This window comes from Physcomitrium patens, chromosome 17 (assembly GCF_059467195.1).
Source record: "Physcomitrium patens ecotype Gransden chromosome 17, ASM5946719v1, whole genome shotgun sequence".
Classification (NCBI taxonomy): Eukaryota; Viridiplantae; Streptophyta; class Bryopsida; order Funariales; family Funariaceae; genus Physcomitrium; species Physcomitrium patens.
The window spans coordinates 622,198-646,026 of record NC_143426.1 but is presented as its reverse complement, the minus strand read 5'-3'; the positions used below and the strand labels follow the sequence as shown (position 1 = coordinate 646,026).

General features: G+C 44.4%; 2 protein-coding genes across 4 annotated transcripts; one reads left to right on the top strand and one right to left on the bottom strand.

Moving 5' to 3' along the window:
* Positions 1–2,642: 2,642 nt before the first annotated feature.
* On the top strand, positions 2,643–11,836 carry LOC112294588 (uncharacterized). 2 transcript variants are annotated; one of them, XM_024545216.3, is made up of 12 exons: positions 2,643–3,303; positions 4,620–4,731; positions 5,349–5,437; positions 5,643–5,711; positions 6,041–6,170; positions 6,458–6,616; positions 6,808–7,159; positions 7,301–7,413; positions 8,067–8,217; positions 8,490–8,986; positions 9,209–9,416; positions 9,654–11,836. In XM_024545216.3, exons 1-12 carry the CDS (start codon positions 3,105–3,107, stop codon positions 11,718–11,720), a joined length of 4,146 nt encoding a protein of 1,381 aa, XP_024400984.1. In that variant the 5' UTR covers positions 2,643–3,104; the 3' UTR covers positions 11,721–11,836. The 2 variants fall into 2 exon arrangements, with proteins under 2 accessions (XP_024400984.1, XP_024400983.1); XM_024545215.3 differs by having other exon boundaries at positions 7,295–7,413.
* Positions 11,837–13,811: 1,975 nt separating this feature from the next.
* On the bottom strand, positions 13,812–23,031 carry LOC112294704 (uncharacterized). Of its 2 annotated transcripts, none has more exons than XM_090243966.1 (12): positions 22,345–23,031; positions 20,917–21,028; positions 20,211–20,299; positions 19,937–20,005; positions 19,478–19,607; positions 19,032–19,190; positions 18,489–18,840; positions 18,235–18,347; positions 17,431–17,581; positions 16,662–17,158; positions 16,232–16,439; positions 13,812–15,994 (listed from the first exon to the last, which is right to left on the bottom strand). In XM_090243966.1, exons 1-12 carry the CDS (start codon positions 22,541–22,543, stop codon positions 13,928–13,930), a joined length of 4,146 nt encoding a protein of 1,381 aa, XP_090100092.1. In that variant the 5' UTR covers positions 22,544–23,031; the 3' UTR covers positions 13,812–13,927. The 2 variants fall into 2 exon arrangements, with proteins under 2 accessions (XP_090100092.1, XP_090100091.1); XM_090243965.1 differs by having other exon boundaries at positions 18,235–18,353; positions 22,345–23,010.
* Between the last annotated feature and the right edge of the window lie 798 nt (positions 23,032–23,829).

The window sequence follows — 23,829 nt, the reverse complement described above, 5'->3', positions numbered from 1 at the left end:
GAGGGGGTAATCATCTGTTGACCTGGGCGCATCTGCACTTGGCGCTTAATAGGTTATTACATTGCAAAATTTTGAAGACCTTCACTCTTACGCCTAATGTGCCCTGAGAGCGGGTAACTGGCATATGAATGAATTTTTTTAGTTTTTATTCAATCATTTAAAATTTATTACTAATCTCTTAAAGGTAGTTTTAAAGAACCGGTGTTCCCTAAATCATTACTTATCACAGTGTGTACATCCGACTCTCCTTGAAATCATAAACATACGTTGGGTCTTGTTGAGCATACATATAGAAGTCAATTTTCATAATCTTCATTCCGAACATGCATTTTTTTCTTTTCTGAAAATATGTTGAAGAAATGTTGGATACCTTCATCACTAAAGGTTCTTCTTGAGTGTTGCCTATCATGTGCTAATTTCACGTCATGTTGTTTCAAGTACGTGGTTAACTCGTATATCTATAGCCTGTCATTCCAGGTAAATAACAACGAAGAGGTTAATTAGTATAACTGTTGAAGAACTATTCACATATTGAACATTATAATTTAAGGGAAGTCAAATACACATTTAGGATAAATAAAAATAAAAACCTCGCTGAATTCTGATATTAAAAAAAAGTGAAACAAATCTGTAATTATGATATATGTTTCTATCTATACTGTTCATTAAACCACCTGTTTACAAAAACTTAGAGTATATATGTTGACACTCGAGATCAAGAAAAGAACAACATATTACTTATCTATATATTTGATTTGTCAAAATGTATTTAGAAAAATATTCTAAATTTGAAACAATAAAATAAAAATCCAGAAATTTAAAAGTGATTCCAAGCACTAGACCTTTAAATAATATTTGACAAATGGTATTACACTGTTAGTACAGCATATTAAAATTGGAAAGATGATCTTCAAATTTTGACAAACGATTTAATTCATACAGCTTACTGAGTAAAGGATTAAACTAAATTAAAAAGTTATGGATAACCAATAACATATCATGCTGGGGAAAAAGAGTGTAAAATTAAGAAAATAAACATAAACAACATACATTTGAATATTGATAATCCATAAGAATCTTTGTCATACATCCAAGAAAATAAAAAAACAACACAATCCTTCACAGCCAACCTGAGATAACAACGAAAGTGCCATTTTGGGATTAATATTTCACATCAAAAATTAACCAGTATGACCCAAAAAAACAGTGTTATCATAAATTAGTTTTTTATGAATATTTAAAATAAGACAATGCTATTTTTAACAAAATTCATAAAACACTTAAAAAAAAACTACCAAATCATAATGAATATTAACAATCAATAACAAACACATATGAATACTGAAACAAATCAAAAAATACAATATTATGTTAAAACACTCACAAATTTTACACCCATTCAATGGATAAATGTACTCCAAAGATTCCAAAAAATACACCTAAAAATATATACATGAAATTGAGGTTGTAACAACTTGATTAGAATTTGATCAATTGTCGAGTTATTTAAATACTTTTGAACCTATTTGTAAGTAGTAGAAACATTTTCATGCCACCAATTAATTAAGAATTATTGATAAAAAAAATAATAAAAAAAAAAAAAACAAATTATCCTTGCAAATCATCATAGAATAAAAATATTTGAACACTTTTGCAATACTTAGCAATAATGTGGAAGAACAATGGTATTTGTTGTAATACTTGAGTAAAAACAAATTTGAAATGTTCTATCATCTAAGTACATTTGCATTCTTTCATGGACTTCTATTTCTATTTCTTTAAGAGTATGTAGAAAATCACCCACTAAAACTTTAAAGTTTTTACAAACTTTTACAAAAGCCACAATTTTATTTGACCTTGCAATATTTTGTATGACACATGAATAGTTGTGTTTAGTGTTATGATACAAAGTAGACTAACAAAGAGGTGTCAAAGCCATGATTTCTTTGATCTTGCATTGTTTCATATGACACATGATAGTTGTATTTAGTGTTTTGATGCAAAGTAGACTAACAAAGAGGTGTGAAAGTAGGCATGCTACTACTACAACAAACAAAACAAAAAATAAATAAATAAATAAAATAAAAACATTTGGATTGAAAAAGAAAAAAATAACAAAATTGTGGTAAGTAACTTGAGTAGTATAGTGAGAACTTGGGTTGAAGGAAGGAAGGGTACGGGAGTTGAATGGTACAAATTGAATTAGGAAGATTAAAGTGTGGGAAAGGATGGATGAGAGTGAATGTGTGGAGGTGCTGGTGTGAGTGAGGGAGAGGGAGGGAGCATTGCATTGCAGCAGGTGGAATCAGTGCAGTGAAAACCAAGATGGGGCTGGTGCTTCTCCCGCCATGGGTTGAAGGATGAAGCATACAGAAGAGAAAGAGAGTATGATTGAAAGCAGCACGGAGACGGAGACAAAGTAAGAAACACGAAGAAGACGAGAGAGAGAGAGGCAAGAGAGAGCGAGAGGGGGGAGTGGGGCGGCCCCACGTTGGTTATGATGTCAACCGATGCCCCTCGTCGTCGACGACCAGCGACCCCCCCTTCCCCTTTCCTTCCCTTCGTTCCTTCCTTCGTGCCTGCCTGCCTGCCTGCCTTGGCCCCGTCCTTGTCTTTTGTTGTTACAGCCCCTCCCCTCCCACCGTTGGGGATTTCTTCCCCTCTCCTCCCTCCCACTCCGTCCCCTTCCTGTCTCCCCTACTCGCCCCCCTGCATCTCCATTGCCGCCAACTCCGCGCTGGATTGTCCGATTAGCCTGCTGGCGGCGTGCGACCCTGCTGCTCGTTTCCCCCTCCCTCCCGCGCTGTTTCGGCCGGCAGATGCGTATTTGTGGCGCAGTTTGTAGGGTTTCCGAGTGCGACGTCGGTGCTTTTTGGAGTGCAGAATTGAGGTGTAGCACCACGGGGGTCCGGATTATTTTGAGTCGGGGCCATTGAGAGGATGGTGGAAGAGAGAGGGGACGTTGAGGGACGGGACGGGCGTAATTTAGGGTGCCCCTGCGGGGTGGGTGCAAGGCGAGAGGTTTGAGAGCGAGTGGTTCGTGCACGTCGGGTTGCAAGGCAGCGAGAGGGAATAGAGTCACAGCCTGCTTGAGTGCGGGCGCGATGGCATGCCATTCGAGAGGAGAGTCGTTGGGAGGGAGCGTGCCGTCTGCCGATGCAGCCGCGTCGAAGCTGCATCCGATGATGGATCTACCTCCGGAATGGCGCTCGCGGGAGCAGCTGGAGCCCTCACCACCCTCGACATCGCCTGCCTATTGGGATACTGATGAGGATGACGATTCCAATTCGTCGTGCATGACTGGTACCCACCGAGCCGCCTCATTTTTTGGATACTGTGTGTTGTCGATGAAGGAGTTCTGTCATTTGGAATTGCGGCCGCGGTTCGTGACCGCGCATGGCCCAAGCATCGAGATGGCATATTAGGTCTAGGTTTCCACGCAGCAGAGCCCGCGTGCTCCTTGTAGGGTTTGGCGAATGTGCGGGTCGTTACAGCAGACGTTAGGGCAGGTGGCACGGTGTTCTCTTAAGGGAGGCGTGGTGAGAAGTGCCGTCGATGTTTTGACGGAAGGAATGTATGAATAAGCACTAATCCTCTTCTAGCAGGCATGTTCATGCTTGCTTCGACCACTCCGTTGCATCTGGACATGACATTGTCATGCTGAGGTGATTTTCACCTGCACCACCGTGACGAGTGCTGGCACTGGGCATCGGGCGGGCTATGTTGCAAAATTTTACGTGTCGCTCTCTCTTCTTGCAACTCTCAATGTGCCCGTGAACGATTTTGGCAATGAATGCACGGTCTGTGGCCTCTATGCACAAGAACGAGATTTTACTTGCAAGCACGGTCGTAATTAGAAACAGGACGAAGCTTTCTTTGCGATCTGCTTTGCCAGTGACACTGGTTGCCACTGTTCTCGATGGCTTTTTCAGCGTTTTTCTATGCCCTTTGGAGGGTCATTCGTTGAGTGAATCGGTGCACAGTCTTATCAGGGCACGAAATTGATCGAGGCCGTGGAATGTTTTGCAATGTGAAAGGTCGCGTGCTGCTAATTCCGATGTCTTTGTTTTTTGTGTGTGCTCTGATGACACGTTGCTGTGACGTTTACTGTTTCTTGGTGTAGTTGTCTCAGTTGCAGCAATTACGGTTTTCAGTTTCGAGTTCGTGGTTTGTGTATTGTGGGCGCTTTGAGTTTTAGTTGGGAGCAATTGGTTGCATGTGGGCGTCGACTTCATGGACCTGCCCACTGTGTCGATTAGTGTCATGTTGTGTCCGGTGCAGGAGCATTCCAGTCGAGCGATAAAATGCTCTGTCCGTCGTTGAAATTGCTTTGTTTTCGATGTTCAACGAGATAGAATTAGATTAGGTCCTTGATTGTGCCCTCGGTAGCTGGGGCCCAATCTGGTCGTGTCATTATTTGTCCATGTACACGTTGAGTGCGAATGTTCATATGTGTATTTATGGTAAAAAACATCTAGACCCCTCGTTGTTGGGGATGCTTCCGTGGAGGGAATACTCCGCCCCCCAGGTTGAGCATACAAATTTGGCCATCGTTATTACCTTCCAATCGTGATGATTCTGATGATTGTTTTCTGACGTTATTAGCTTTGCAAATTCAGGACCCAAGCCCACAGACCTGTATGGCAAGTTCACCTGGAAAATAGAAAATTTTTCAGAGATCAGCAAGCGAGAGCTGCGCAGCAATGTCTTCGAAGTTGGTGGCTACAAGTGGTGAGGTTCTTGTTGTTTTGCCTCGACTTTGTCGCAAAGATTTGAGGACTTACTGCAGCAACGCAATGGTAGGGGCTGTGAGAGATGTTGTGAGTGGGTGTGCACCTTAAGTGTTGGCCCTGCTTCGTTTGGTCCTTCTGCAACGTAAGTTGGAATGGTAGCTTTTAGACGCTGACGGTGTCATCCCAGGCATGCTCTCCTGAGTTTTTTCAATTCGGGGTGATCGTTTTTCCCTCTCTGGAACTTGAGCACAGGGACTTTAGGGGGTGGGTTTACACGTAGTTTTAAGCGGTGAGTGGGTGCCTGTACGTGAGAATGGTGGAAACTGTGCTCTTGGCACGATAGCCTCAGCTTCACAGATTGAAAGCAGGCTTCTGTGTCTTCAGCCTGGTTATACTGTTGTCAGGGTCAACTAACTCCGAGTGCTACATTGTAGATTATACTACTCTAGTTTGAGTTATTTCTCGTTTTTATTTGCAGGATAAGTGTTCAGTAGCTCCACATCATGTGCCAAGTTTATTTGATTTTACACAATTAGAGTGGTTAGAGAGGTTGAAGCTCCTCCTAGAGTGACTGGAGTCAATTTGTAAAGAGGTTCAGTTGGCGCATTTTCACAGGTACATTCTGGTGTATCCTCAAGGATGCGATGTTTGCAATCATCTGTCCCTATTTCTGTGTGTTGCAGACTACGACAAGCTATTGCCTGGTATAGTTCAGATTCGTAAACTTCGCATTTGGGTATTCCTAGAAGTCTGTTTTCTTTCATCCAGTTTCTCATGTCAGTGCTGTCTTGCATCGCATTTCTACGTGAAATTGTAGCAGGGTTAGAACTATGCATTTGTTTCTACATAGGCTGGGGCACAATGTTTTGTGGTACAGTAACTTCGTGGCGGACTCGTCACTAAATGCAGGCTGGAGTCACTTTGCGCAATTTACCATCGCTGTTGTCAACAAGGATCCCAAGAAATCAAAATACTCGGGTAATGTTCGAGTCTTCAAGGCGTATGTTGAAAATTGGAAATCTGTTGTCGTTTTATGTTAAGTTTTTTTGTTTTTTTGTTTTGGGGGAGGGGGACTCATTGTAGGGCATCGACTTCATTGAGTCGGTAACTCTAGATTCAGATCTCTGCATGTCCTACTTGCAGCATTACAGATTCTCGAAATGGGCTGTCATGTGGAGTTGCCATAGTTAAGTTTGTGATTTTCGTCTTGTTTGTTGGAGTAATGGAGCTAGCGTGTTGTGTCATGGTGTTTATGCCGAGTCTCTGCTTAAAATATTGTAATCATTGCATGGTGTGGAGGATTTCAGACACTTTACACCGGTTCTGTAAGAAAGAACACGACTGGGGTTGGAAGAAGTTCATGGAGCTCTCCAAAGTTTTAGATGGTTTTACAGTTGCTGATACTCTCGTCATAAAGGCCCAAGTACAGGTTATCAGGTATGCTATTCATCTTGCTTCTGGTGGTAGGCTATCTTGGGTATGAATTTTATACGATGGACATGGTTGACAGTCAATACAGGATTTGAGCATCGACCATCTGTTAGATTTAACTGCTCTTTGTTGAAAGTCAAATCAAAGTCTTTTTTTACTGGAATGAATACGTGCAATTCTTACACGACAGTGAATCGCTGTTCTTTTCGGCCTTTTATTTATGACTTTTGAGGATGTGCCATGCACTTGTGAGGCGTGACATCCCTTACAATCTTGTTTCCGTTTATCTGCAGAGAAAACCCCCACCGCCCATTTCGCTGCCTAGATTGTCAGTATCGGAGGGAGCTTGTTCGAGTGTATCTAACGAACGTTGAAGGAATCTGCCGACGCTTCGTTGAAGAAAAAAGAGAAAAACTTGGGAAGCTTATGGAAGACACAGCTCGATGGAACAGGTAATCCTGACAACCTCGTAAGGCATTGCGTGATGGGTTTTTCTGTGTGTGAATGAATGGTTTTTTTGGTTAAGTTTCTGAGAAAAGGAATTGAAGCTTAGGATTTCTCAGTGCTTAGTCCTGTTTTCGGCTATCGGGAACCGTTGAAGACTTGGTTGATGATCAAAGCTGAAACCTGCATGTTGGTGCAGTTTTCAAGCGTTTTGGTCAGCTGTTGAAGAAGGCACTCGTCGGCGCCTCGCACGAGAGAAGACAGATGTGATTTTGAAAGCTGTGGTGAAGCGTTTTTTCAACGAGAAGGAGGTGACATCAACATTAGTTATGGACGCACTTTATAGTGGATGCAAATCACTGGACTATAGGAGCCGGAGCAAGAATGGTAAAGTTAGCGGCGTGGACGTGGAGGAAGCCATTAACCCCATAGTATGGGTGGAGAAGGATGTTTTTGTTCTTGCTGGTGACGTGCTGCTCCTACTTGAGCGGGTGGTCTCTGAAACTTTGCCCCATTACAAGGATGACAAGGGACCGCAAAACCGAACCAAGGTTTGTACTTTGCTTTGCTCAGCTCATTCATGCTAGCCTGGGTTAAATAGATTGCTTTTGTTTGAAGTTTTGGTGCTGTTTCAGGAACGGCTCTCTGTCTTGTAATCGGAGTCGAGGTCTTATTGCTTTCGACAGTTGCAGGATGGGAGCTCCGGTGATGATTTTGGTAAAGACTCAGTGGAGCGTGACGAACGGCGATTAACTGAACTCGGTAGACGAACTGTTGAAATGTTTGTTCTGGCTCATCTATACACGTATGTGGTTCCATCATTTTTACTTCCACTAGGCAATATGTTCCTGCTTCTTTTTCTTTTTCTTTTTTCCCTTCTTTTTGTTACTTTCTCGAACAAGTATGTCATTTTGATTGTCTGACGCCAAATCACGGAGCTTATGACTTGTAGTTCGGGCCCTGAAGGGTTGTCGTGTATCTCGGCAGAGAGCAGTTTGAAGCAATTGAGAGTGTCTGTAGCTCTGGAATAATACGTGCGACAACGAACGCTTTATTTTAAAGTAAACAAATAAACAAATGACATTTTACGACACAGATGATTCGCTAAGGCGAGGTTTATTTTGAATGACCAAACATTAGCGCCCGTCAATGGGCTAGTAGAGCGTTCAGTAAGCGCACGCATGGAGTAAGGTCTTGTATAACTTTTTCACTTCGAAGCGCTTTTGTACCCTCGATGTGACACTCTCGTACTGATTCTGGCGATGCTTTCAAGCAATTTTGAGGTATCAATGGGATTGTGTTTGTGAGTTGAGAGGTGAAGTGTCAGGTGCATGGTAACACGGCACACCACACATATCACAGCGTGGATGGTCAATAAGCGGATATGCTACATCTGTTTTTAAAATTTATGTATTTTGAGGGGCTCTTTGGCTTTAATTGCTGTTTGGTGTGATACAGCAATCGTGTAGAGGTCGCTTACAGAGAAGCAGTTGCATTGAAGAGGCAAGAAGAGCTTATTCGTGAGGAGGAGGCTGCTGGGCTAGCCGAAACTGAACTTCGAGCTAAACGGGAGGCAGCTGAGAAAGAGAAGCGGTCAAAGAAAAAACAGGTCGGATCTGTCGAAGCACTTTTTCAATCGTAGCAGTATTAGGAGATTGCCTGGTTTTTATCTGTGGTCTCTTGGCCTATCTGCAACAGCTGGCAACCCTAATGTTCATTTAGTTTCTTCAGGGGTTTCACCCTTTTCCAGTTTTTATTTTCTGGTTACGATTTTACTTTGGGTAGTTTGCATTGTCGTTTGTATTCTAGATTCATTGATGAGGCCGCGTTTCATCACCATTATTTTCTATAAATGAAACTGATCAAGCTTCTTCCCTTCAGGCAAAGCAAAGGAGGAAGGATCGCAAGGACAAAGACAAAGAAGCTGAAGAAAAACGTGCGCGGGTAGAACAAGAAAATCGTCAACGTCAATCTGAGTCTTCTAGACCCAAGGAACGAATGTCAAAGGGGAGAGGAATTATTTCACTCGTTCCGGCAGATGCTGGGGAAGTAGATCACCTCAGTGGATTAGATGCAACGGATGACGTTGTTGGTACCCTGGGACTTGCGGGCGAGGATTGCGATGTGGATCACACTACCTGGGAAAGAGATGCATCATACGGTCATAGCGGCATGGAGGCTGCTGGATTCAGCGGGGCACATGAAGAAAGTTCGGCACGTAATGGTAGAGCGGCACGAAAGAATCAGGCATCTGCATTAGACGATAGTTCCTCTACATGCTCGTCTGACTCTCTTCCTTCAGTGAGACCCTCTATGAATGGTGGAACATATAGCATGCGACCAGGCTTGTCCGATCAGAATCACGCCGTTCTCACGAGGTGAGCTTTTCTCTTGGATTCCTCGAGGGATTGATTTACGTCTGCAGATTGTTTGGCATCTTGTCAGCGAGGGGTTTATCTAGTAGTCGCGGCTAGAGCATGTACGATGTCGAAAAGCAGATTTCAACAGGTTTAGGGTCTGTTAAAACGTTGCTTAGTACCCATCATTCTCGTGCTTATGATTGTGTGTGCTCACTGCTTGCTATTGCTCGTATTGTACAGAGCCAGGAGTAGAGGAGATAGCGATGGATATGAACAGGATGGGAGGTTTTTAGAAGCTGATGGTACCATCATGCGTGCGACTGCTCTGGATCCCAGTGGTCCTGGTGAAGCTAGCAGCAGTTGCAGTTCTGCAGGGGTGGATAATGAGACTGTGATTCTTTCACTTAGGGAGCGTGTACGGTGGCTTGAGCAACGTCTTTGTGAAAAGGTATATGGGCGAATAAGTTTCCCTAGCAAATGTACTGCTCTTGTTCAATTCTTTTGTGTCGGACGTCCTCTACTCGTCATGTTTGGTTCAGAGTGAAGGGAGGATCCTCTAGTTCGGGTCTCCTTACACAGGTCAGAGGCGGCACTCTTCTTGTTTTGTTTTGTTTTGTTTTTAAATTAAAATTAAAACTAATTAGATAATTTTTTAATAGCTTCCTTCATATGGTTTCATATGCAGGATGAGGAGGTTGTAATGCTACAGGAGCAGGTTAGCCTGTTCCAACATCAAATGAGACTAGACAGACCCTCTTCTCATATTAGTCTGCCAGAAGAAGCTTCTGTAGGATCTAGACCTAGTGGTGCGTCGAGTGCCCCAAGTTCCTCACCAGCCGATGAAAGTAGCAGCGGCTTTTCCTCTGCAACCCCTGATGTGGAAAAGTTAACTGGCCAACAGATTAGATCAAGCAAAACAACGGCAAGTACGAATAACGCAAATGATCATTCACCAATATTCAGTGGCAACGGAACAGCTGCAGGTGGTGCAGTTTATAACGGAGACAACAATAGCAAGTGGTTTCTACCTTTTGCAGGGAACAATGTTGACAGTAGTAGCAGGCATGGTCTGAATTCAGCTGAAGTGGAAGTTGGCACGCCCAGACCATCTGCCTCAGCAAAAACCCGCTGCATTGAAGTGTCCAGGCCGCCTCGTGTAGGCATGCCTCCATCATCATCAGGAGCTAGTTTGGCCGCTGGGGTAGAAGAAACAAGTTCAAGCTATTCCGCCACCTTTTCTGCAACTTTACCTGTGATTTCACGTCCTGCAAGTGCACCTGGTTTGGTACCTCCTCAGAGACCAGGCAGTCTAGGCCCTATTTTGCAAGCTCAACCTCCGCTATCGCGATCTGTGAGTGCAGCAGGCCGATTGGTCTTGGGTGCAGGATCTTCTGTAGGAGCCCATTGTAATGGAAATACGCATATTAGCCCTCCAGTGTCTCCTTCATACAGAAATGCTGCTGCCGGGAGAATAAAAAGTTTAGGAGGTTTAGCTTTACATCCTGTTGCAAGTTCTGGAGGTGTGCACGGTGGAGTTTCACCTTCCGTGTCAGGAGCAGCAACTTCAGCTGTGCTTTTTAACACTCCCGCAACGCCAAGCGCATCCCACGCAAGTGCTCCATCAGTATGTTCAGCTGCACCTACAGCTTCAGCGTCCTCTCCTCCTCTGACACCTTCCAAGATGCGGATAGGATCCATGCAGGGTACCCAAAGTGGACGGACAGAGGCAGCTGCCTCCCCGTCGGCCGCACCAGTGGCTCTGCAATCTCCCGTGATTTCGCAGGGTTTACCAGAGTCCTTGTCAAACGATTTGCTCCTACAAGAGTACAGCTGTAGCCAGAGCGTTGCAAGTGGGAGGCGATCACCAGCCGGCATCACTTTTGGGACTGTGACTCCGGAGGTGCTGCATCAGCAGCAGGAGGAAGAAGGGGATGAGGGGGAACAAGAGCGTGCGCAACCACGGCAGAAGGATGAGAGGGCACATCCACAATTTCAGACATTGCCACTTCTCAAACAAGAATCCATGGAACTTCACAAGCAAGAGAACCTAATTTTTCAGGAGGGCCTTTCAAGACATCACTCTTATGGGCAACAAGCCCATCAAAGGCCTGTCCATTCAAGCCTGTTACATGAAAATGGGGTTTTAAGTGGGGAGAGGCATAGCATGATATCCTTAATGGAATCCGTTAATAATGGAGGAGTTATGGCAGAAGAATTCCCACACCTTGACATTATTAATGATTTGTTAGAGGACGATCAAGGATGCTTTGGGTTGGCACTAAGTGCGATGCTCCATCAACCAGGGTCTACTCCGTTCTCCAACCGTCATCTTGGTGTGCCAAGTCACCCTGGTATGCTCAAGCACAACCAATATGGCCAGCTTCCTTCAGACAGCAATGCTGTGAATAGTGATGGAAGTGACAGAGGGAGGACATCAGATGATGAGCGAATGCACATGCACGAAGGGAACACTGCCAACATAAGGGAAAACAGGCGTATGTCTGTTGCTTTTTGTCACCAACCTTTGGGGAGACTGCAGAGTCAACACAGTGGCCACCTTGATAGTATGGCACCTCATTATTGGCCAATTACAAGTGCAGGAATATCGGCAGGAAACAACGTGAGAAATGGTCTAGATAGCCGCATGAGCTATTCTCTTGTGCAAAGCCATCATGTATCTGTTCAGGATTGCTCGGGATTCGCTTTGGGGCATAATGGTTATTCTGTGTATGCTCCTGGTCAGCAGCCTTAGATGATAGCCTGCCGTCCCTGTCATTCGAACTGCTCCTTTTTCACCCTAAGAAAACTTGATTACTCTTGGATCTTTTGAGATGCATTTTTCATTTTAACTGGGCATTTATCATTGTCTATCGTCGTGCTATCAGGCTAATTTCAATCGTAGCCTGCTGCCATTCTTTGATGTTGCTCTCATGTTCTGAACTTTGTGAATGTTGTAGTGTACTTGTGGCTATGATTCGAAGATGTTTAATGCAGGTTACGAAAACCAACAAACGTTTTAATTGAGATAATTACAGACTTAAGGGGGAGTTGTGTCATTGGACATGCTTCTGGAACATCCAGAATCGAAAACTTCGAACATGAAAACTTGTAGGATATGGAGCAACTCATAAAACGATGGAGACTAGGTACAATTCAAAATACTACAAAATCGCGCAGACATGTTCTTGAAATCGAGTATACTCGAGGACTTGGACTTGTGCTTGGACTTGGACTTGGACTATTTGCATTTGTTTCATATCCAAATCAATAGATCAAAATCAACAATGTACAAGAATACTAATAATATGGCTGAAAATACACCAACATAATAAAGTGCTACATGATCAATTTTGGAGAAGGTAGATGTTAGTGTCTACTTCTCATGTTGCATAGAAAGCTCTCTAATATTCCATGCTTCATCCCAATATTACATATAAACTCACCATTTTTGAAACAATTAATTATATCTTATAGCCTCTTATATATCTTATTGTCCCTAGTACATGTTTTTACTCTATAGTTATATTCACTATTGAGCCTATAATGGTTAACATAATTTGTGCACATAGTCTAATCTAATTTAAACATATGTCTTTTTTGTGTCCACTCTTAGTTGAATTACCACACGACTACCTTATAAGAAGAGGATATTAAATAGACACTTTTTTGTCCAAACCCTGTTTTGATTAAGTAGTATTTGAATTTGGTTGGCTTATTTATAGCAATACTCCACCATAATCAATTTGTGTTATAACATGATCTCTATTTAATAGTACATCTATCTTTTACAAAAATAATAATAATAATAATAATTCTCCATAATTGTATGAAAAATCACTAGCTATTGATGCAAAACATTTGAAACATACTATTTGCTTAGTCTACAAAAGATGGAATTATTTGATTATATCTACACAAGAAACACTTGTTTATGCTTTGAAGAGCTTGGATTATTTGTCTATGTTTACATAATTGTTGCAACTAAAAACACATTCTTTCAAATGTAGTGCAAGCAAAGCAAGTGATGAGACTTTGAAAAGACACAACATCATTAGCTAGTGATGCATTAACATCAACAATTAACATCAACAACAATTGCCAACTACTATAAACAAAAATGCTACATACATGTTTAAGGACTTATAGATATTCTAATGTGTCTGCTTTGCTCTTGAAAATGTAGAAGAATGTTATGTTCATATGAACAAAGAAGCCACACACATGTTTAAGGGTCCATAGTTATTCTAATGTGTCCATAATTATTCTAATGTCTTCTTAGTTCTTGAAGTAGAAGAAGAATGTTGTGTTCAGGCGTGTGCATCCAACAACGTTCAACAATGGTACCTTGGACTTGTTTGTTTAATACGTCCAGTCTATCAAGACGATAAAATTGAAGCGCAGTACCTGTGTAATTGAGTTTGCACGATAAAGAGACGCTTCACATTACCGTGACTGTAGCAGTTGACTGCGTATCGGAATTCCAAGTCCAAGCACAAGTCCAAGTCCTCGAGTATACTCGATTTCAAGAACATGTCTGCGCGATTTTGTAGTATTTTGAATTGTACCTAGTCTCCATCGTTTTATGAGTTGCTCCATATCCTACAAGTTTTCATGTTCGAAGTTTTCGATTCTGGATGTTCCAGAAGCATGTCCAATGACACAACTCCCCCTTAAGTCTGTAATTATCTCAATTAAAACGTTTGTTGGTTTTCGTAACCTGCATTAAACATCTTCGAATCATAGCCACAAGTACACTACAACATTCACAAAGTTCAGAACATGAGAGCAACATCAAAGAATGGCAGCAGGCTACGATTGAAATTAGCCTGATAGCACGACGATAGACAATGATAAATGCCCAGTTAAAATGAAAAATGCATCTCAAAAGATCCAAGAGTAATCAAGTTTTCTTAGGGTGAAAAAGGAGCAGTTCGAATGACAGGGACGGCAGGCTATCATCTAAGGCTGCTGACCAGGAGCATACACAGAATAACCATTATGCCCCAAAGCGAATCCCGAGCAATCCTGAACAGATACATGATGGCTTTGCACAAGAGAATAGCTCATGCGGCTATCTAGACCATTTCTCACGTTGTTTCCTGCCGATATTCCTGCACTTGTAATTGGCCAATAATGAGGTGCCATACTATCAAGGTGGCCACTGTGTTGACTCTGCAGTCTCCCCAAAGGTTGGTGACAAAAAGCAACAGACATACGCCTGTTTTCCCTTATGTTGGCAGTGTTCCCTTCGTGCATGTGCATTCGCTCATCATCTGATGTCCTCCCTCTGTCACTTCCATCACTATTCACAGCATTGCTGTCTGAAGGAAGCTGGCCATATTGGTTGTGCTTGAGCATACCAGGGTGACTTGGCACACCAAGATGACGGTTGGAGAACGGAGTAGACCCTGGTTGATGGAGCATCGCACTTAGTGCCAACCCAAAGCATCCTTGATCGTCCTCTAACAAATCATTAATAATGTCAAGGTGTGGGAATTCTTCTGCCATAACTCCTCCATTATTAACGGATTCCATTAAGGATATCATGCTATGCCTCTCCCCACTTAAAACCCCATTTTCATGTAACAGGCTTGAATGGACAGGCCTTTGATGGGCTTGTTGCCCATAAGAGTGATGTCTTGAAAGGCCCTCCTGAAAAATTAGGTTCTCTTGCTTGTGAAGTTCCATGGATTCTTGTTTGAGAAGTGGCAATGTCTGAAATTGTGGATGTGCCCTCTCATCCTTCTGCCGTGGTTGCGCACGCTCTTGTTCCCCCTCATCCCCTTCTTCCTCCTGCTGCTGATGCAGCACCTCCGGAGTCACAGTCCCAAAAGTGATGCCGGCTGGTGATCGCCTCCCACTTGCAACGCTCTGGCTACAGCTGTACTCTTGTAGGAGCAAATCGTTTGACAAGGACTCTGGTAAACCCTGCGAAATCACGGGAGATTGCAGAGCCACTGGTGCGGCCGACGGGGAGGCAGCTGCCTCTGTCCGTCCACTTTGGGTACCCTGCATGGATCCTATCCGCATCTTGGAAGGTGTCAGAGGAGGAGAGGACGCTGAAGCTGTAGGTGCAGCTGAACATACTGATGGAGCACTTGCGTGGGATGCGCTTGGCGTTGCGGGAGTGTTAAAAAGCACAGCTGAAGTTGCTGCTCCTGACACGGAAGGTGAAACTCCACCGTGCACACCTCCAGAACTTGCAACAGGATGTAAAGCTAAACCTCCTAAACTTTTTATTCTCCCGGCAGCAGCATTTCTGTATGAAGGAGACACTGGAGGGCTAATATGCGTATTTCCATTACAATGGGCTCCTACAGAAGATCCTGCACCCAAGACCAATCGGCCTGCTGCACTCACAGATCGCGATAGCGGAGGTTGAGCTTGCAAAATAGGGCCTAGACTGCCTGGTCTCTGAGGAGGTACCAAACCAGGTGCACTTGCAGGACGTGAAATCACAGGTAAAGTTGCAGAAAAGGTGGCGGAATAGCTTGAACTTGTTTCTTCTACCCCAGCGGCCAAACTAGCTCCTGATGATGATGGAGGCATGCCTACACGAGGCGGCCTGGACACTTCAATGCAGCGGGTTTTTGCTGAGGCAGATGGTCTGGGCGTGCCAACTTCCACTTCAGCTGAATTCAGACCATGCCTGCTACTACTGTCAACATTGTTCCCTGCAAAAGGTAGAAACCACTTGCTATTGTTGTCTCCGTTATAAACTGCACCACCTGCAGCTGTTCCGTTGCCACTGAATATTGGTGAATGATCATTTGCGTTATTCGTACTTGCCGTTGTTTTGCTTGATCTAATCTGTTGGCCAGTTAACTTTTCCACATCAGGGGTTGCAGAGGAAAAGCCGCTGCTACTTTCATCGGCTGGTGAGGAACTTGGGGCACTCGACGCACCACTAGGTCTAGATCCTACAGAAGCTTCTTCTGGCAGACTAATATGAGAAGAGGGTCTGTCTAGTCTCATTTGATGTTGGAACAGGCTAACCTGCTCCTGTAGCATTACAACCTCCTCATCCTGCATATGAAACCATATGAAGGAAGCTATTAAAAAATTATCTAATTAGTTTTAATTTTAATTTAAAAACAAAACAAAACAAAACAAGAAGAGTGCCGCCTCTGACCTGTGTAAGGAGACCCGAACTAGAGGATCCTCCCTTCACTCTGAACCAAACATGACGAGTAGAGGACGTCCGACACAAAAGAATTGAACAAGAGCAGTACATTTGCTAGGGAAACTTATTCGCCCATATACCTTTTCACAAAGACGTTGCTCAAGCCACCGTACACGCTCCCTAAGTGAAAGAATCACAGTCTCATTATCCACCCCTGCAGAACTGCAACTGCTGCTAGCTTCACCAGGACCACTGGGATCCAGAGCAGTCGCACGCATGATGGTACCATCAGCTTCTAAAAACCTCCCATCCTGTTCATATCCATCGCTATCTCCTCTACTCCTGGCTCTGTACAATACGAGCAATAGCAAGCAGTGAGCACACACAATCATAAGCACGAGAATGATGGGTACTAAGCAACGTTTTAACAGACCCTAAACCTGTTGAAATCTGCTTTTCGACATCGTACATGCTCTAGCCGCGACTACTAGATAAACCCCTCGCTGACAAGATGCCAAACAATCTGCAGACGTAAATCAATCCCTCGAGGAATCCAAGAGAAAAGCTCACCTCGTGAGAACGGCGTGATTCTGATCGGACAAGCCTGGTCGCATGCTATATGTTCCACCATTCATAGAGGGTCTCACTGAAGGAAGAGAGTCAGACGAGCATGTAGAGGAACTATCGTCTAATGCAGATGCCTGATTCTTTCGTGCCGCTCTACCATTACGTGCCGAACTTTCTTCATGTGCCCCGCTGAATCCAGCAGCCTCCATGCCGCTATGACCGTATGATGCATCTCTTTCCCAGGTAGTGTGATCCACATCGCAATCCTCGCCCGCAAGTCCCAGGGTACCAACAACGTCATCCGTTGCATCTAATCCACTGAGGTGATCTACTTCCCCAGCATCTGCCGGAACGAGTGAAATAATTCCTCTCCCCTTTGACATTCGTTCCTTGGGTCTAGAAGACTCAGATTGACGTTGACGATTTTCTTGTTCTACCCGCGCACGTTTTTCTTCAGCTTCTTTGTCTTTGTCCTTGCGATCCTTCCTCCTTTGCTTTGCCTGAAGGGAAGAAGCTTGATCAGTTTCATTTATAGAAAATAATGGTGATGAAACGCGGCCTCATCAATGAATCTAGAATACAAACGACAATGCAAACTACCCAAAGTAAAATCGTAACCAGAAAATAAAAACTGGAAAAGGGTGAAACCCCTGAAGAAACTAAATGAACATTAGGGTTGCCAGCTGTTGCAGATAGGCCAAGAGACCACAGATAAAAACCAGGCAATCTCCTAATACTGCTACGATTGAAAAAGTGCTTCGACAGATCCGACCTGTTTTTTCTTTGACCGCTTCTCTTTCTCAGCTGCCTCCCGTTTAGCTCGAAGTTCAGTTTCGGCTAGCCCAGCAGCCTCCTCCTCACGAATAAGCTCTTCTTGCCTCTTCAATGCAACTGCTTCTCTGTAAGCGACCTCTACACGATTGCTGTATCACACCAAACAGCAATTAAAGCCAAAGAGCCCCTCAAAATACATAAATTTTAAAAACAGATGTAGCATATCCGCTTATTGACCATCCACGCTGTGATATGTGTGGTGTGCCGTGTTACCATGCACCTGACACTTCACCTCTCAACTCACAAACACAATCCCATTGATACCTCAAAATTGCTTGAAAGCATCGCCAGAATCAGTACGAGAGTGTCACATCGAGGGTACAAAAGCGCTTCGAAGTGAAAAAGTTATACAAGACCTTACTCCATGCGTGCGCTTACTGAACGCTCTACTAGCCCATTGACGGGCGCTAATGTTTGGTCATTCAAAATAAACCTCGCCTTAGCGAATCATCTGTGTCGTAAAATGTCATTTGTTTATTTGTTTACTTTAAAATAAAGCGTTCGTTGTCGCACGTATTATTCCAGAGCTACAGACACTCTCAATTGCTTCAAACTGCTCTCTGCCGAGATACACGACAACCCTTCAGGGCCCGAACTACAAGTCATAAGCTCCGTGATTTGGCGTCAGACAATCAAAATGACATACTTGTTCGAGAAAGTAACAAAAAGAAGGGAAAAAAGAAAAAGAAAAAGAAGCAGGAACATATTGCCTAGTGGAAGTAAAAATGATGGAACCACATACGTGTATAGATGAGCCAGAACAAACATTTCAACAGTTCGTCTACCGAGTTCAGTTAATCGCCGTTCGTCACGCTCCACTGAGTCTTTACCAAAATCATCACCGGAGCTCCCATCCTGCAACTGTCGAAAGCAATAAGACCTCGACTCCGATTACAAGACAGAGAGCCGTTCCTGAAACAGCACCAAAACTTCAAACAAAAGCAATCTATTTAACCCAGGCTAGCATGAATGAGCTGAGCAAAGCAAAGTACAAACCTTGGTTCGGTTTTGCGGTCCCTTGTCATCCTTGTAATGGGGCAAAGTTTCAGAGACCACCCGCTCAAGTAGGAGCAGCACGTCACCAGCAAGAACAAAAACATCCTTCTCCACCCATACTATGGGGTTAATGGCTTCCTCCACGTCCACGCCGCTAACTTTACCATTCTTGCTCCGGCTCCTATAGTCCAGTGATTTGCATCCACTATAAAGTGCGTCCATAACTAATGTTGATGTCACCTCCTTCTCGTTGAAAAAACGCTTCACCACAGCTTTCAAAATCACATCTGTCTTCTCTCGTGCGAGGCGCCGACGAGTGCCTTCTTCAACAGCTGACCAAAACGCTTGAAAACTGCACCAACATGCAGGTTTCAGCTTTGATCATCAACCAAGTCTTCAACGGTTCCCGATAGCCGAAAACAGGACTAAGCACTGAGAAATCCTAAGCTTCAATTCCTTTTCTCAGAAACTTAACCAAAAAAACCATTCATTCACACACAGAAAAACCCATCACGCAATGCCTTACGAGGTTGTCAGGATTACCTGTTCCATCGAGCTGTGTCTTCCATAAGCTTCCCAAGTTTTTCTCTTTTTTCTTCAACGAAGCGTCGGCAGATTCCTTCAACGTTCGTTAGATACACTCGAACAAGCTCCCTCCGATACTGACAATCTAGGCAGCGAAATGGGCGGTGGGGGTTTTCTCTGCAGATAAACGGAAACAAGATTGTAAGGGATGTCACGCCTCACAAGTGCATGGCACATCCTCAAAAGTCATAAATAAAAGGCCGAAAAGAACAGCGATTCACTGTCGTGTAAGAATTGCACGTATTCATTCCAGTAAAAAAAGACTTTGATTTGACTTTCAACAAAGAGCAGTTAAATCTAACAGATGGTCGATGCTCAAATCCTGTATTGACTGTCAACCATGTCCATCGTATAAAATTCATACCCAAGATAGCCTACCACCAGAAGCAAGATGAATAGCATACCTGATAACCTGTACTTGGGCCTTTATGACGAGAGTATCAGCAACTGTAAAACCATCTAAAACTTTGGAGAGCTCCATGAACTTCTTCCAACCCCAGTCGTGTTCTTTCTTACAGAACCGGTGTAAAGTGTCTGAAATCCTCCACACCATGCAATGATTACAATATTTTAAGCAGAGACTCGGCATAAACACCATGACACAACACGCTAGCTCCATTACTCCAACAAACAAGACGAAAATCACAAACTTAACTATGGCAACTCCACATGACAGCCCATTTCGAGAATCTGTAATGCTGCAAGTAGGACATGCAGAGATCTGAATCTAGAGTTACCGACTCAATGAAGTCGATGCCCTACAATGAGTCCCCCTCCCCCAAAACAAAAAAACAAAAAAACTTAACATAAAACGACAACAGATTTCCAATTTTCAACATACGCCTTGAAGACTCGAACATTACCCGAGTATTTTGATTTCTTGGGATCCTTGTTGACAACAGCGATGGTAAATTGCGCAAAGTGACTCCAGCCTGCATTTAGTGACGAGTCCGCCACGAAGTTACTGTACCACAAAACATTGTGCCCCAGCCTATGTAGAAACAAATGCATAGTTCTAACCCTGCTACAATTTCACGTAGAAATGCGATGCAAGACAGCACTGACATGAGAAACTGGATGAAAGAAAACAGACTTCTAGGAATACCCAAATGCGAAGTTTACGAATCTGAACTATACCAGGCAATAGCTTGTCGTAGTCTGCAACACACAGAAATAGGGACAGATGATTGCAAACATCGCATCCTTGAGGATACACCAGAATGTACCTGTGAAAATGCGCCAACTGAACCTCTTTACAAATTGACTCCAGTCACTCTAGGAGGAGCTTCAACCTCTCTAACCACTCTAATTGTGTAAAATCAAATAAACTTGGCACATGATGTGGAGCTACTGAACACTTATCCTGCAAATAAAAACGAGAAATAACTCAAACTAGAGTAGTATAATCTACAATGTAGCACTCGGAGTTAGTTGACCCTGACAACAGTATAACCAGGCTGAAGACACAGAAGCCTGCTTTCAATCTGTGAAGCTGAGGCTATCGTGCCAAGAGCACAGTTTCCACCATTCTCACGTACAGGCACCCACTCACCGCTTAAAACTACGTGTAAACCCACCCCCTAAAGTCCCTGTGCTCAAGTTCCAGAGAGGGAAAAACGATCACCCCGAATTGAAAAAACTCAGGAGAGCATGCCTGGGATGACACCGTCAGCGTCTAAAAGCTACCATTCCAACTTACGTTGCAGAAGGACCAAACGAAGCAGGGCCAACACTTAAGGTGCACACCCACTCACAACATCTCTCACAGCCCCTACCATTGCGTTGCTGCAGTAAGTCCTCAAATCTTTGCGACAAAGTCGAGGCAAAACAACAAGAACCTCACCACTTGTAGCCACCAACTTCGAAGACATTGCTGCGCAGCTCTCGCTTGCTGATCTCTGAAAAATTTTCTATTTTCCAGGTGAACTTGCCATACAGGTCTGTGGGCTTGGGTCCTGAATTTGCAAAGCTAATAACGTCAGAAAACAATCATCAGAATCATCACGATTGGAAGGTAATAACGATGGCCAAATTTGTATGCTCAACCTGGGGGGCGGAGTATTCCCTCCACGGAAGCATCCCCAACAACGAGGGGTCTAGATGTTTTTTACCATAAATACACATATGAACATTCGCACTCAACGTGTACATGGACAAATAATGACACGACCAGATTGGGCCCCAGCTACCGAGGGCACAATCAAGGACCTAATCTAATTCTATCTCGTTGAACATCGAAAACAAAGCAATTTCAACGACGGACAGAGCATTTTATCGCTCGACTGGAATGCTCCTGCACCGGACACAACATGACACTAATCGACACAGTGGGCAGGTCCATGAAGTCGACGCCCACATGCAACCAATTGCTCCCAACTAAAACTCAAAGCGCCCACAATACACAAACCACGAACTCGAAACTGAAAACCGTAATTGCTGCAACTGAGACAACTACACCAAGAAACAGTAAACGTCACAGCAACGTGTCATCAGAGCACACACAAAAAACAAAGACATCGGAATTAGCAGCACGCGACCTTTCACATTGCAAAACATTCCACGGCCTCGATCAATTTCGTGCCCTGATAAGACTGTGCACCGATTCACTCAACGAATGACCCTCCAAAGGGCATAGAAAAACGCTGAAAAAGCCATCGAGAACAGTGGCAACCAGTGTCACTGGCAAAGCAGATCGCAAAGAAAGCTTCGTCCTGTTTCTAATTACGACCGTGCTTGCAAGTAAAATCTCGTTCTTGTGCATAGAGGCCACAGACCGTGCATTCATTGCCAAAATCGTTCACGGGCACATTGAGAGTTGCAAGAAGAGAGAGCGACACGTAAAATTTTGCAACATAGCCCGCCCGATGCCCAGTGCCAGCACTCGTCACGGTGGTGCAGGTGAAAATCACCTCAGCATGACAATGTCATGTCCAGATGCAACGGAGTGGTCGAAGCAAGCATGAACATGCCTGCTAGAAGAGGATTAGTGCTTATTCATACATTCCTTCCGTCAAAACATCGACGGCACTTCTCACCACGCCTCCCTTAAGAGAACACCGTGCCACCTGCCCTAACGTCTGCTGTAACGACCCGCACATTCGCCAAACCCTACAAGGAGCACGCGGGCTCTGCTGCGTGGAAACCTAGACCTAATATGCCATCTCGATGCTTGGGCCATGCGCGGTCACGAACCGCGGCCGCAATTCCAAATGACAGAACTCCTTCATCGACAACACACAGTATCCAAAAAATGAGGCGGCTCGGTGGGTACCAGTCATGCACGACGAATTGGAATCGTCATCCTCATCAGTATCCCAATAGGCAGGCGATGTCGAGGGTGGTGAGGGCTCCAGCTGCTCCCGCGAGCGCCATTCCGGAGGTAGATCCATCATCGGATGCAGCTTCGACGCGGCTGCATCGGCAGACGGCACGCTCCCTCCCAACGACTCTCCTCTCGAATGGCATGCCATCGCGCCCGCACTCAAGCAGGCTGTGACTCTATTCCCTCTCGCTGCCTTGCAACCCGACGTGCACGAACCACTCGCTCTCAAACCTCTCGCCTTGCACCCACCCCGCAGGGGCACCCTAAATTACGCCCGTCCCGTCCCTCAACGTCCCCTCTCTCTTCCACCATCCTCTCAATGGCCCCGACTCAAAATAATCCGGACCCCCGTGGTGCTACACCTCAATTCTGCACTCCAAAAAGCACCGACGTCGCACTCGGAAACCCTACAAACTGCGCCACAAATACGCATCTGCCGGCCGAAACAGCGCGGGAGGGAGGGGGAAACGAGCAGCAGGGTCGCACGCCGCCAGCAGGCTAATCGGACAATCCAGCGCGGAGTTGGCGGCAATGGAGATGCAGGGGGGCGAGTAGGGGAGACAGGAAGGGGACGGAGTGGGAGGGAGGAGAGGGGAAGAAATCCCCAACGGTGGGAGGGGAGGGGCTGTAACAACAAAAGACAAGGACGGGGCCAAGGCAGGCAGGCAGGCAGGCACGAAGGAAGGAACGAAGGGAAGGAAAGGGGAAGGGGGGGTCGCTGGTCGTCGACGACGAGGGGCATCGGTTGACATCATAACCAACGTGGGGCCGCCCCACTCCCCCCTCTCGCTCTCTCTTGCCTCTCTCTCTCTCGTCTTCTTCGTGTTTCTTACTTTGTCTCCGTCTCCGTGCTGCTTTCAATCATACTCTCTTTCTCTTCTGTATGCTTCATCCTTCAACCCATGGCGGGAGAAGCACCAGCCCCATCTTGGTTTTCACTGCACTGATTCCACCTGCTGCAATGCAATGCTCCCTCCCTCTCCCTCACTCACACCAGCACCTCCACACATTCACTCTCATCCATCCTTTCCCACACTTTAATCTTCCTAATTCAATTTGTACCATTCAACTCCCGTACCCTTCCTTCCTTCAACCCAAGTTCTCACTATACTACTCAAGTTACTTACCACAATTTTGTTATTTTTTTCTTTTTCAATCCAAATGTTTTTATTTTATTTATTTATTTATTTTTTGTTTTGTTTGTTGTAGTAGTAGCATGCCTACTTTCACACCTCTTTGTTAGTCTACTTTGCATCAAAACACTAAATACAACTATCATGTGTCATATGAAACAATGCAAGATCAAAGAAATCATGGCTTTGACACCTCTTTGTTAGTCTACTTTGTATCATAACACTAAACACAACTATTCATGTGTCATACAAAATATTGCAAGGTCAAATAAAATTGTGGCTTTTGTAAAAGTTTGTAAAA

Excerpts from the sequence above, each read along its gene's own strand:
- LOC112294704 (XM_090243965.1), bottom strand. The coding sequence starts at position 22,543 with ATGGCATGCCATTCGAGAGGAGAGTCGTTGGGAGGGAGCGTGCCGTCT. Across the intron at positions 18,841-19,031 it reads GACACAGCTCGATGGAACAG|TTTTCAAGCGTTTTGGTCAG; the intron begins GTAATCCTGACA and ends ATGTTGGTGCAG. Across the intron at positions 16,440-16,661 it reads AATCACGCCGTTCTCACGAG|AGCCAGGAGTAGAGGAGATA; the intron begins GTGAGCTTTTCT and ends CGTATTGTACAG.
- LOC112294588 (XM_024545215.3), top strand. The coding sequence starts at position 3,105 with ATGGCATGCCATTCGAGAGGAGAGTCGTTGGGAGGGAGCGTGCCGTCT. Across the intron at positions 4,732-5,348 it reads GAAGTTGGTGGCTACAAGTG|GTACATTCTGGTGTATCCTC; the intron begins GTGAGGTTCTTG and ends GCATTTTCACAG. Across the intron at positions 9,417-9,653 it reads AGCAACGTCTTTGTGAAAAG|GATGAGGAGGTTGTAATGCT; the intron begins GTATATGGGCGA and ends TTTCATATGCAG.